Source organism: Peromyscus californicus, unplaced genomic scaffold (assembly GCF_007827085.1).
Source record: "Peromyscus californicus insignis strain IS unplaced genomic scaffold, ASM782708v3 Scaffold_4__1_contigs__length_199733344, whole genome shotgun sequence".
NCBI lineage: Eukaryota > Metazoa > Chordata > Mammalia > Rodentia > Cricetidae > Peromyscus > Peromyscus californicus.
Window position 1 is genome coordinate 175,163,173 of NW_026294562.1, and position 14,261 is coordinate 175,177,433.

The following is a 14,261-nucleotide window of genomic DNA, read 5'->3' on the forward strand; positions in this document are numbered from 1 at the left end:
TTTGCAGGCTGAGATGACCCAGACATGGAAGGTCCTAGAGCACGGGGGGGGGGGGGGGGGGGGGGGGGGGGGGGGGGGGGGGGGTGGGGAGTGGGTGGGTGGGGGGCGGCTGACTCAGTCCTGGACGACGTCCTTGTATTCATTACTTTCACAGGATGTGACCGCTGTTCAGGAGAGAGGCAAGTTTAAGGAGCAAGGCTTTGTTTTGGCCCAGGGATTCAGAGTTCTGAGGCCCCTGTGGAGGGGACGGCATATCTGATCAGCTCATTCCGGTGCAGTGGCAGCATGTGGCCCAGACTGTTCATATCACAGAAGACCAGCAAAGCAGAGAAGGAGGCAGGAACCAGGGGCAGCCATCACCTCCAGGAGCACTGGCTGCTCTTATGGGGACCTAGGTTTGGTTCCCAGCACCCACATGGTAGTTCACTTTAACTCCAGTTCCAGGGGATCTGATGTGAAGGCCTAGACTTGACTTTACAGGCTCCATCTTAGGGTAGGGCCACCATCTCAGACCACCTGCTGTACTCAGTTCCAGGAAGGACCTCAGGAATGTGCCATGACAACTCGAACCGATGCAGAGCAGTATCCTCCTGCAAACATCCTGTCTGCGGTTTATGGCCCTTGAAGATATCTAGACAATCCTGCTGAGTAGTCCAGACAATCCTGTTCAGCGGGTTATGGTTCCCCCCGCCAAAACTCTAACCCAATGGTTTCAAATGTGGTTTCGCACCCAAAGTCTAGACCAATAGTTTCAAAAAATCACCTTGCCCCTTCTACCCAGTCCTAAGTTGCCAATTCCTGGCTTGTGGTTTTTCCCTATAAAAACCCTCTACAACTGGTCTTGTGGCTACTGCCACATTTCCTTCCACCTGCCCTGCGGTGGCCCAGGTTGAACCTGAATAAAAGGACCCTTATGTGCTTGCATTGGAAACCGGCTCCTTGGTGGTCTCTGGGGTTTCTCGAAACAGGTACAACACTGATACCCTCTGCTGGCTTCTAGGGGCACTGCACCCACACAGTGCACATACAGGCAAAACACTCACACACCTAAAATAAAAATAAAAATGCCTCACCGTAGTGACATATTTCTTCTAGCCAGAGTCTACTTCCCAAAGATTCCAGTCTCTCCAATATAGTTCCACCATCTGGGAACGGCACATTCAAAAGTTAGCCTGTGAGGCACATGTCGGATTCAAGCCATTACAGACCTGGACTGACCCCTTCTCACACTGCATCATGTCCACGTCTAGTTTTAGGTCTGTGCACAGTCCTGAATCCTGGATCCTGGGCTCTCCATGTTATGGTTTTGCCCACTAGGGCTTCCTCTGTGTCATGGCCCAGGCTCACAACCTTCATTGTCTACCAACGGACAGACAGACACAGGCTCACCCCACTCCACTCCACCCCACCCCAGCTGCGGCCTCTCCTGCTGCCTGCTCAGGCTCCAGGAGGCCCAGAGGAAGATGAGTTTGGGGAGGGCACTGGAGTCTGCAGCGCCTGGGAGCCCTGAACCTCAGCACCCCCAAACCAGCCCTGTCCTCTCAGGAGACGCACCCCCCCCCGCCCCGCCCCAGTGCCTGGAGGGCTCTGTCACCCTTAACCTTTTCCACCTGCTCTACTGTGACCTGAAATGTGTGCCTTGGACACTGTTGCATCTTATTCCAGGAGCTTAGATGCTATGAGCCACCTCCCTCCACAGGGCCACTGGATCCAGGTCTCCACTGCCTGGAAAGCAGGTGTTTGTACCTGTGAGTTCAGACTGTATGACAACTGGTGACGTTGTCTGTGACATTTGTTTGTGACATTGAACTTGTTTGTGTTTGTGTAAACACCTGTATTCTTCAGCCTCAGTGTGTGTGTGTGTGTGTGTGTGTGTGTGTGTGTGTGTGTGTGTGAGAGAGAGAGAGAGAGAGAGAGAGAGAGAGAGAGAGAGAGAGATGCCTGCTCCCCAAGATGGGCACCAACAGCAGATGACAGTACAACCCCACCAAAGCCTAACTCAGGGAAGCAAATGTTTACTGGGCTTACTTAGAGAGAGCATAGGTGGTCCCCAAGCACCAGAGAAGGGTCCCACACATCTTCCCATAGGTGCAGAACCCTGTTGTGGGGTATTTGTACACTGTGTGGAAATGTATTTTCTGTGATTGGTGTAATAAAAAGCTGAATGGCCAATGACTAGGCAGGAGGTATAGGTGGGACTTCCAGGCAGAGAGAGAGAGAGAGAGAGAGAGAGAGAGAGAGGAAGTAGGAGATGAATCTAGGTGTGCATTAGACACCAACAAGACATGGAGGGAGTGGAACATACAGAATGAGAGAAAGGTAAACATCTACATGGTAAAACATATATTAATAGAAGCAGATTCATTTAAGTTGTAAGAGCTAGGGGACAAGCCTAAGCTAAGGCCAAGCTTTCATAATTAATAAGCCTCTAGGTTGTTATTTGTGAGCTGGCAGCCAACAACAGAGCTTGCTACAGAACCCCCTTCAGTTACTTTTCATGCTCTACATATTCTAAAGGCTCCTGAGACAAGACCATGAGGCCACTTGGCAGATTACATCCTGCTGGAGGTGGGGTGTGTGGGAGAGGGAGGCTGGAATCTCAGGCGAGGTCCTAATGACCCTCCACACCCACTTCCTCCGTGGGGGAAGTCAACAACCAACAGGGCTGATCGCTTTTAACGTGTAATTAACTAATTAAATTTGAGAAAGGTTCTCACTGTGTAGCCCTGGCTGATCTAGAACTCACTATGTAGACCAGGCTAGCCTGGAATACTTGGAGATCTACCTCTGCCTCCTGAATGCTGGGATTAAAGGCTACCATGCTTGGCTTGCTCTTTTTGTTTGTTTTGTTTTTCAAGACAAGGTTTCTCTGTGTAGTTCTGGCTGTCCTGGAACTCACTCTGTAGACCAGGTTGGCCTTGAACTCAGAGATCTGCCTGCCTTGGCCTCCTGAGTGCTGGGATTAAAGGTGTGCACCACCACCACCTGACTTACTTTAAAGTTCGTATTATATTAATTCATTTAGTTTGCGTACAAAAGGACAGAGGTCAGGGGGCCCCTTGTGTGAATTGTTTCTCTCCTTCCACCGTGTGGGTCCCAGAGTCCAAACTCAGGTCATCAGCTTGGGGACAAACACCTTTCCACGCTAAGTAATCTTGCTGGCCCCATAAGCCTGACCTTGAGGGTCTCTTTTGAGCAGCCACAGCTGCTCCGATAAAAAATGGTCAAAGTTATGCTTCGAGGACTGTTCTATAACAGTGGTGAGAGACAGAGACCAAGACACGCATACCCCCCATACACACACACACACACACACACACACACACACACACACGCACGCACACAGGTGACTGGGGAGAGGGAAAGGTAGAACATGTAAGTATGGCTGAGGGTGTCATAAGGGATTCTGGCAGCCACATCATGGCACATCGTCCCTGCATGTGATTGCAACAGGGATGAGCAGTCACAGCTGATGAGCTGTAGGGAGAGAGGCTGCATCTAGGTCACAGACCGAGTCCATGCACTCCTGGCCTGGGAGATGCTGTGTGCGTGTCTGAGGATGCGCCCGACCGACCTGTGTCTGTTTTTCCACCATCACTCCACGTAGTTTTGAGCCCGAGGCAATGTCTCAAGCCATCTTGCAAATATCTGTGATTGTGATTGGGTCGTTTACAAAGAACGGAGATTTGGGGGGCTGGGCGTCACTCTGGTAAAGCTGACTTACTGAGCACACATGCTGTCCTGGGCTCCATCCCTCAGCACTGGAGGAAAAGGAAGACTAACCAGGTGTGGTAACACATCTATAAGCCTGGCATTCAGGGGCAAGAGGATTGAGTTTAAGGCCAGCTTGGGCTACATAGCGAGACCTACGCACAGACAGAATGCAGGTTGTTTCTTAGCTTGGGAGGCTGAGAGATCGCCTGCTTTTCTTTTCTCTGTCTCCATCTGCTGAACTCACCGTGGAGCCGGGCCTGGCCTTGAACCTCTGAGCCTCTATTCTGTGCACCAAGTGCTGGGATTACTGGTGTGTGCCACCACACTCGGCCTCAAAGAAGATTCTCCTCAGCTTCTGTGCCAGTGTGAGGGTTCTTCACGACGTACCTGAGTGTAGTTTCTGGCTTCTAGAACTTGCATATATTCAACTTTACAAGTCAATGCCAAAATGTTTCTGTCAGAGTCTCTCACACCCTTTCCCCTTATAGCACGCTTCCCCCCACTTAAGCTAGTTTGAGTGGGTTTCTATTGCTCCCGATCAAAATGAATTTTACCCTACCTGAGCCATCAAGAACGACTCCGGGATGACAGCCCTGTCTGTGATACTCCTCCCGAGAGAGCCCTACCCCACCAGCCATCACCTGCGGCGCTTTCAAAGTCACGTGGAAATGTGTCACACCAGCAGTATTGAAAAGCGGGACCCGTAAGCGATGACTACGTCACCAGGGTGTCACCGCCACGAATGGGTGAAGCTGGCTGAGTGGGCGTGAATGAGTTAGAACACGAGCAGAGGCCGGAGAGCCCCTGCCTTCTCGCACGCGCGCCGACGCCCTCTGCTGGGCGTGAAGGGAGCAGGGAGAAGGTACCGAGATCCAGCTCGGTAGCTCACTCCTGTCTGTCATCCCAGCGCGGGCTGGCAGGGCCAGGGGCATCAGGTACAGCTTCAGCTACACAGTGAAGCCAGCCTGGGCTGGATGAGATCCTGCCTCAGAATAAAAAGTGAGAACCAGGCCGGGCGGTGGTGGCGCATGCCTTTAATCCCAGCACTCGGGAGGCAGAGCCAGGCGGATCTCTGTGAGTTCGAGGCCAGCCTGGGCTACCAAGCGAGTCCCAGGAAAGGCGCAAAGCTACACAGAGAAACCCTGTCTCGAAAAACCAAAAAAGAAAAAAAAAAAGTGAGAACCAGGGACACGGCTTAGTGGATAATGTGCTCCTTGCACGAATTTGAGGCTCCAGTTTATTTAATTTGATTAATTTACTTATTTAGGTTTTTTGAGACAGGGTTTCTCTGTGTAGCCTTGTCCTAAACTTGCTCTGTAGAAGAGACTGGCCTCGAACTCACAAAGATCTGCCTTGCCCCTCCCCAAAGGCATATGCCACCAGCACCTGAGGAGGGCTCAAATTTAAAGCTAGGTGGCCGAGGAGCGAGATGTAGAGACAGGTAGTCCTTGAAGATCACTAACCAGTCATTGAGCTGGTGGTAAGCTCCAGGCTCAGTGAGAGACTGGGTCTCAAAAATAAGGTGGAGAGCGGTAGAAGGCCCACACTTGTGGACAAACACACACATGAACACACACACAGCTGCTACACACACGTACACATACATGTAAACGGAGCTTTCTCTCCCACCTGCCTGTTTCCAATTTCCAAATACCTGGTAGCTGCTTCCCAAATTACCGCACAGAGGCTTATATTAATAAATATTTGACCGATTGCCCAGGCTTATTACTAATGGGCTCTTAGGTTTAAATTAACCCATTTCTATTCATCTAACATAGATACACACGCATGCATACATACACACACAGGTGCACATACACACATACATCCCTACACATACACACACACAAATATATACAGGTACACACACATACACATACACAGGAACACAAGCAATCCTCCCGCCTCTGTTTCTGAGTAGCTTGGATGGCAGGTCTGCACCACCAGGTCCATTTTTTGGTTTGGTTTGGTTTGTACCGGGGATTAAACCCTGGGTCTATTGCAGGCTAGGCAGGCACTGTATGTCGGCTCGCAGCTCTAGAGCATTTTTTTTTATTTTCATTACTTTATTTATTTATTTATGTGTGTGTGTCTGTCTGTCTGTCTGTCTGATGTCTGTCTTTCTGTCTGTAACTTCTGTAGTCTGAGACAACACAGCAAAAGTAGCACACATTTCCTTTCCCTTCCTTAGCAGCTCTTAGCCTCCTTAATGGAGGACTTTTTTCTTCTCTTCCTCTTCAGTTCTTTCTTCTTCTCACAGGAAGGGAGTTGTTCCGGTTTCTCTTTCTCTTCTGAGTTGCCAGCACTGATCCAGTGGGCAGGAATGCCTAGCCATAGAGAAGAGTAGGGTCCCAGGCAGGATAGAACGGGGCAGTGAAAAGATCCATCCTGATTCTCAGTAGGTTGTGTAAATTAAAATGATGAATTGGGATGGGGTGCAGCTCTCAGGTGGCTCAGCACACTCAAGACCCTGGTTCCACCCCCAGGGTGGAAAGAAAAACAATAAAACTTGGATAAAATTGGGGTAAAGTAACTCAGTGGAAGAGCCGTTGCCTAAAATCCCCCTGTGAAGGGCTGGGGTGTGGCTCAGTGGTAGAGCCCCTGCCTAGAATCCCCCAGTGAGGGTCTGGGGTGTGACTCAGTGGTAGAGCCCTGCCTAGAATCCCCCAGTGAGGGGCTGGGGTGTGGCTCAGTGGTAGAGCCCCTGCCTACAATCCCCCAGTGAGGGGCTGGGGTGTGGTTCAGTGGTAGAGCCCCTGCCTAGAATCCCCCAGTGAGGGGCTGGGGTGTGGCTCAGTGGTAGAGCCCCTGCCTAGAATCCCCCAGTGAGGGGCTGGGGGTGTGGCTCAGTGGTAGAGCCCCTGCCTAGAATCCCCCAGTGAGGGGCTGGGGTGTGGCTCAGTGGTAGAGCCCCTGCCTACAATCCCCCAGTGAGGGTCTGGGGTGTGGCTCAGTGGTAGAGCCCCTGCCTAGAATCCCCTAGTGAGGGGCTGGGGGTGTGGCTCAGTGGTAGAGCCCCTGCCTAGAATCCCCCAGTGAGGGGCTGGGGGTGTGGCTCAGTGGTAGAGCACCTGACTAGAATACCCCAGTGAGGGGCTGGGGTGTGGCTCAGTGGTAGAGGACTTACCTAGTATGCATAAAGCTCTGAACTCCATCCTCAGTACCACAAAAACCTAGCCATACACACACATTGGCACATTTACATACACATCGCTCTCTAAGTAAGTGGAAGAAATCAAATACAGCGCACTGGGAGGGTGCAGCAACGGCTCAGCAGTTAGGAGCCCTTGCTGCTGTTAGAGAGAACCTGAGTTTGGATCCCCAGGACCCGCGTCAGGTGGCTCACAAGCCCCTGTTACTCCAGCTCCAGGGAGTCCTAGACACTCATCTCCTCTGAGAGCTCCCACATTCACAAGCACATACCCACTTCTAGACACACATATTTTAAAATAAGAAATGTCTCTAAGAAATTCCTGCTATGTATATTATAATGACATGTCTGCCTACACGGACTACGTCTAAGGCATGGTCCCTTCAGATGACGTCACACACTAAGTCACCACCATCTGGTGTGAGCAGTTGTTGCCCAACTCCATGACACAGTTCTCAGGATGTGTCCCCATGGTTAAGTCATGAGTGACTGAGAGAAACAATTCCACTGGGTACCTGTCATTCCTCAGCAGTAGTGACTACTGGTCTAGTGTGTTCAGGGCTGATTGCATATTTTTCTGTATGCATGAAACACACTCAACATTTTCATTTACATTCCAAAAACAAACAAACAAACAAACAAAAAACCCAGCCAGTCCATGGTGGTACATACCTTTAATCCCAGCACTCAGGAGGCAGAGGCAGGTGGAGTTCTGTGAGTTCAAGGCCAGCCTGGTCTACAGAGAGAGTTCCAGGACAGGCAAGGTTACACAGAGAAACCCTGTCTTGGAAAACAAAACAAAACAAAGAAACTACCCCCTCTTTTCCTTCACTTTCTATTTTATGTGTCTGGGGGTTTTGCCTGTATGTGTGTCCGTGCACCATGTCCGTGCAGTGCCCACAGAGTGGGCCAGGTCCCCTGGAACTGTAGTTACAGATGCTGTGAGCTGCCATGTGGATGCTGGGACCTGAACCTGGGTCGTCTTGAACAGCAGCACGTGCTCTTAGCCTCTGGGCCATCTCTCTGTTGCTCCACCCCCTTTGAAACAGGGTTCTCTGTGTAGCCCAGGCTGGCCCGGAACTCAGAGATCCTCCTGCCTCTGCCTCCTGAGTGCTGGGATTAAAGGCGTGCGCCACCATGCCCAGCTTCATATTTACATTGTAAAACTTTGTGTGTGTGAGTATGTGTCTGTGCGTGGGAGCACACCTGCCGTGGCGTGCATGTCAGAGGACGGCTTTAGGAACTGGTTCTCTCCTTCCACCACACGTGGGTTCCAGGAACTGAACTCACGTTCTCAGGCTTGTCACCAAGTACCTTTATCCACTGAGCCGCCTCTCCAGGCCAGCTTTGTTATTCAAACCCCGCGCCGTCCATAATGGCATTCACGTGCAGTGATTACTCTGAACAAGACACGCCCCTTTTTCTCCCAGAGGTGATCTCACGTGGGCGGCAATCTCCTTTTTTCTGAGCTGCTGCAAAAATGTCAAGTCAAGGTTGCGAGATCTAAAAAGAGGATTTCTTTTACTAATGAAAACGTATCACTGGAAATTTAAAAAAGAAAAAGAAAGAAAGCCAACCTTTCTTCCCACTGCTCTCCCAGAATTCTTCACAACGTGCTTGTCAGAACGCCTTTCACTCCGCGCCTGAGTTATCGATCTGGCTCTCTCGGAGGCTCATGGATTCCTCAAGGGCAAGGCATTCTTGCGTTCTTCTTGGGGACGATGTCGTGGGAGATGTTTACTCTTCTACACTTCGTGTGTGTCTGTGTCTGTGAACACGCGGTGAGGAGAATTGTTCCTGAGTGGAGACACTGAGCACACAAACACGTGACAGTGTATGTGGGGATTTGCACGACCGAGATTTTGTGGAGTTGTGGGGCTGGAGTGAGCGAGAAGTGGGTCTTGCAGGTAATAGTGCCCGGGACTATTGTACTGGGACCAGAATGTTGGCTGTTTCTCTCTAGGCCTGTGTATTAAATATGTGTCTACCACACTACACTCATGGTGCGTCCTTCAGAATCCCCCACCCCCACCCTGTGAGGGACTGGAGGTGTGACTCAGTGGTAGAGCTCCTGCCTAGAACCCCCCAGTGAGGGGCTGGGGTGTGGCTCAGTGGTAGAGCCCCTGCCTAGAACCCCCCAGTGAGGGGCTGGGATAAGGCTCAGTGGTGGAGCCCCTGCCTAGAATCCCCCAGTGAGGGGCTGGGAGTGTGGCTCAGTGGTAGAGCCCCTGCCTAGAATCCCCTAGTGAGGGGCTAGGGCGTGACTCTGTAGTAGAGTGTTTGCTTAACACATCTGTGACCCCGAACATCACAAAAGCAAGACAATGGCAAAAGCACCAGAGACTGGATGACCAGCATCTGTTCCTCTACCTACATGTGTGTTGGGTGGGGGTGCTGTGCCCATGGCCTGTTCTGTACTTTCTGTGATGATGGTGTATGGTGTGAGTCATGTTGTCCCTTTCCTGGGACTCTCCTGGGTGTATGCAGCTGTAGACTGTACCACACTTTGGTATCTATGGCTCCATGCCCATGGACCAAGAGTTGGGCTTCTCTGACCCTGAAGTCCAGGAAGCTTTCTGGGAAGTTAGCAGCTGGAGATTAGATTTCATGAATCACGAGACTGGAAGGAGGGACAAAGGGCCGGGTCTGATGGGGGCAAGATGAAGGTCTCAGAGTCATGCTAAGGATAGTGGTGACACTCAGCTGACCTAGCAGGTCCCAGGCCGTAGGCTCTGCACATTTACACATACAATTTTGTATTTATCTGATACTTTCTAGTAGGTTTTTGCAGTATATTTATAGATGACAATGATGTGCGTGGTTTGGACTCATTATAAATGACTTTATCAACTACTCTTATCATCTACGACCCCACTGAGGGCAAGGAGAAAAGCTCAGAGAGATAAGCCCACCGGCAAGCACTTGGCGGAGTCCAGGTTTCAGCTCCAGGCTGTGGAGACGGCCCAGGGGGTAAAGTGTTGGCCTTGCAGACATGAGGACAGGGTCATGGTGCATGCCTGCACCTCAGTCCTGGGGAGGCAGGCGCAGAAGAGTGAGGAAGCCGCGCTCTTGGCGCTTCCATGGGACTCCCCCACTTATTCCTTGCCCCGTCACTGAGAAATAGATCCTGTCACTCTGCCGTGCAGGGCATGAAGAAGCTGGGGTTCGGACCCAGGTGATCTGGTTCCCTAGGCAATTCTACTACGTGGTTTTTAAATTATATTTATTATCACAGGAGACTGTTCGTGAGTTGGTTTCTTCTTCCACTTTTATGTAGGTTGCGGGTACTGAACTCAGGCTGTCAAGCTTGTGTGGCAAGCACATTTACCCACTGCGGTGTGTGTGTTTGTGGATATTTGTAGTGTGTGTGTTCCTGGGTTTGCACATGTCTGTGTGTGCATGTAAAGATCTGAGGTTGACTTCAGGTGCTCTCTCAATCGCTCTTTACTCCCTGCCCACCCCCCTGCCCCAGACAGGACTTCTCTGTGTAGTCCTGGCTGTCCTGGAACTCACTCTGTAGCCCAGGCTGGCCTCGAACTCACAGAGATCCGCCTGTCTCTGTCTCCTGGGTGCTGGGATTAAAGATGAACACCACCACTCTCAGCTCTCCACTTATTTTTGGTTTTACATAGTTAAATCACTTTGTTCTATGTGTATGGGTGCCCCACATGTGTGTCTAGTGCCCAGGAAAACACTGAACCTGGAGCTAGGTTGCTGGCCAGCAAGCCCCAACCACCCTCCTGTCTCTGCCCTCTGCAGTGCTGGGGTTACAGGCACACGGGGCCATATTGGTTTTTTTTTTCCCACAGGTGCTGGGTCTCTGAACCCAAGGTTCCCTGCTGAGCCATCTCTCCAGCCCTCACATTTCCCATTAAAAAATACTTGACTTATTTTTAATTACATGTATGCATGTGTATCTCTGTGGGAGTATGTGCATGTAATTGCAAGGTGCTCATGCAGGCCAGAAGTGATGAATCCCCTGGATCAGGGTCCTTTTCAAGGATCTGAACCTCTGAGTCATCTCCTTGCTTCCTTATCTATCTATCTATCTATCTATCTATCTATCTATCTATCATCTATCTGTCTGTCTATCATCTATCTATCTACATATCTATCTACCTATCTATGCATCTATCTATCATTGATCTATTTATCATCTGTCTATCTACCATCTATCTATCTATCTATCTATCTATCTATCTATCTGTCTGTCTGTCTGTCTATCTATCTATCTATCTATCTATCTATCTATCTATCTATCTCCCATCCAGGGTCTGGAATACATCCCAGGGTAGCCTCCAATTTGCTTTGTAGCCAAGGATGACCTTGAACTCCTGATTCCCCTGCCTCGACCTCCCCCTCCCCCGTGCTTGCACCACCTCAGCAGCACTGTAAACAGTAGTAAGGATCAAACCCAAGGAAGGCTTCCTGGGTACTAGGCAAGCGCTCCGAGCCACATCCCAGCCCCTTTACTGTCTTTGTAACGGTGTCTGAGCAGTCAGCCTCCAAGCTTTCAGGCTCTTACTCCCACCTTGTATTTGTTATTCAGGGGTGTGGGGGTTTTCCAGGCTGACTAACAGGTCTCTGGCTCCTAAGGCAGGGGGGTGTGTCTTTCCTCTCCAGCCTTTATCTCACAGCTTCTCTCTTCCCATGGGTCAGATGCATAAAAGCGCCTCAGCTCTCCAGTGGCCCATTCTCCTCATGTCCCCGTTGTGCCCGCTGCTGCTGACTCTGGCCCTGGTGGCCGTCCCCGGCGCCCGGGGCGCCTGTCCGGTGCCCGCAGACCTGAAGAGGGAAGATGGGACGCGCACGTGCGCCAAGCTCTATGACAAGAGTGATCCCTACTATGACAATTGCTGCCAGGGGGCCGAGCTGTCCCTGGAGCCGGGCACCGACCTGCCCTACCTGCCCTCCAACTGGGCCAACACAGCGTCGTCTCTGGTAGTGGCCTCACGCTGTGAGCTCACTGTGTGGTCTCTCCCCGGCAAGGGTGGCAAGACGCGCAAGTTCTCTGCAGGCAGCTACCCCCGCCTGGAAGAGTACCGTAAGGGTATCTTCGGAGACTGGTCCAACTCTATCTCTAGCCTCTACTGCAAGTGAGTTCCTGTGACCTTAAAGCTACGAAGCCCCTACCCAGCCCCACCACCCAACCCCAAGGTTCACCCGGAATCCAGAGACACCCCCACCCCCGATTCATTCTAAGAAAGGTAGATTTTCTCTAAAAACTGTTCCTGGAGGCCCCATCTCCAAGTGCACCCCAGACTAGGCCTCTTATCCTCCACCTAATGACCCTCAGCCCCCTGAGTCTCTCAGATAAAATCTAGGCTCCCCAGAGTGGAAGGCTGCACTCCACTCCACTTGTGCTTTCTACTCCATTCTAGAAGACCCTCCCCTTCTGTGGTACCCTCTAATCTGCACTTGCATGAGAATTCCTGGCCTGACACCAAGGAGCTCATTGGTTCCTTTGGGGCCTCAGATCCAAAGCCAGCCCCCTCTCACTGCATTTGAAAGCCCTCTAGACCCAACTCTCATACTAAAGAATCCCCTTAGGCCTCAAGACCCCAGGCTCAAGTCTTGAAGACTCAGTCTAGTCTAGACTTCCACCCCCACCCACTCTGTCTAGATGAGCCTCAAACCCAGAAACCATTTCCAGACCTCCCAGACCCAATCCTGGGGGCCCCCAAGTCCAGCAATCATCCCCAAGTCCTACAGACCCCAGGTAACCTCTATCCCACTGTAGAGCCATCCCAAACCAACACTGCAGAACCCCTCAAAAAATCAGCAGCCCCCAAATTCCTCCAAGCCAGGACCCCTGAGCCTAGAGCCCTGAAGGCCCTGCTCAGACCTTCCGACTTGGGCATCTCAGTGCCCTGTCATCCCTGTTGAGAATTCCTGTTTCTGTTACAGGTGCTCTTGAAGGCCATCATCTCTAATTACACACAGTGCTGAGCCCAGCCCCACCTCACCTTGGGGATTGCTGTGGTCCCAAGAGCCAGGAGGCAAGATGGCCCTGCTGCCTGCCACCACAGCCTCCCTGTAATACAGCCCTTGAGAAATTAACCCCGTGTGCCATCTGCTTGTGTTTGAGACTCAAATCCACCCAGGACTGGATGAATAGGGGAGAGCGGAATGATCAGATCTGGGTCAGGCCATGCTGGAGACACAGCCTTAGGTCCGGGTCAGGCCATGCTGGAGACACAGCCTTCGATTCTGACGTGGGGTTAGAGGTGAACAAAGACACCAGTGGGCAAGGAAGGGCAATGCTGGCTGCTGACTAAATATTTACTCCTGTGTTACTTTGGGTAAATATCACTCAGCCTACCAGGGTCCTCACCATTCATGCCTAGAACATCAGGGGTCATTCTAGGACCTTGTGCAGGCTAGAGCCGTGGTGTGTTGGGTGATGTGGTAGTCTTTGATTTCTGTTGCTGTTATTATTGTTGTTTTGTGTGCATTTATTTAGATGTTGGGTATGAAATCCAGGCCTTTGCCATGCATGCTAGCAGGGGCTCTACCATGGAGCCACACCCCCAGCCCCTCATTGGGGGGTTCTAGGCAGGGGCTCTACCACTGAGCCACACCCCCAGCTCCTCACTGGGGGATTCTAGGCAGGGGCTCTACCGCTGAGTCACACCCCCAGTCCCTCACTGGGGAATTCTAGGCAGGGGCTCTACCACTGAGCCACACCCCCAGCCCTCTCTGTACTTTTATTTTGGGATAGGGTCTCACTGCATTGCCCAGACTATCTTTTAACTTGAGATCCCTTTACCTCAGCCTCCTTAGTAGCTGGGCTTACGGGCTTGACTCTGTTTGTTAATTACATTTACTGTCTCCTGTCTGACACATGGAAGACACTTTAGTTCAAATTTATGTTTCTGTTCAGGTTGTGATCCCTGCTTCACCTTTGCCCCAGGCTCGAGGGCTCTTAATGGCTATCTGGTTTGGGTGACTCTGGGATGCTGGAGGAGACAGTGTCCCGGGCAGAGAGATATGGGAACAGCTCTGCAGGAATGAAATCCAGGATGAGTTGGATGAGGCCTGGGATGAGGCCTGGGATGAGGCCTGGGATTTAAGGCGAGTCTTAGAGTTAATGGATGAGGGAGAATGGGTAAGTAGAAATATTTCAGGGGCATTCACTGGGGGATATAAAAAGATCTGCTGTCAGGGGCCTATGAGATGGATCAGCATGCAAAGGGGCTTGCTACCAATCCTGATGACCTGAGTTCGATCCCCAAGACCCACAAACAAGGTAGAAGGAAAAAACAGAGGTCAGGCTAGGCCCAGTGGTGCAGACCTGCAATCTCAGCTACTCTGAGGCTGAGGCAGGGAACTGAAAAATTGGAAAGTCTGGGCCACTTAGCTAGACCCTGTCTCAGAATTTCTATAAATAAAAGGA

General features: G+C 51.3%; 1 protein-coding gene and 1 long non-coding RNA gene across 2 annotated transcripts; one reads left to right on the forward strand and one right to left on the reverse strand.

The window, feature by feature from the left end:
* Window positions 1-100: 100 nt before the first annotated feature.
* Window positions 101-4,371, reverse strand: LOC128124666 (uncharacterized). Its single transcript, XR_008222932.1, has 3 exons — window positions 4,274-4,371; window positions 1,074-1,145; window positions 101-164 (listed from the first exon to the last, which is right to left on the reverse strand). It is a non-coding gene; the product is annotated as an uncharacterized LOC128124666 (long non-coding RNA).
* A 3,987-nt stretch (window positions 4,372-8,358) lies between these two features.
* Sycn (syncollin) lies at window positions 8,359-12,885 on the forward strand. Its single transcript, XM_052714133.1, has 3 exons — window positions 8,359-8,772; window positions 11,525-11,961; window positions 12,773-12,885. Exons 2-3 carry the CDS (start codon window positions 11,525-11,527, stop codon window positions 12,780-12,782), a joined length of 447 nt encoding a protein of 148 aa, XP_052570093.1. The 5' UTR covers window positions 8,359-8,772; the 3' UTR covers window positions 12,783-12,885.
* Window positions 12,886-14,261: the final 1,376 nt, after the last annotated feature.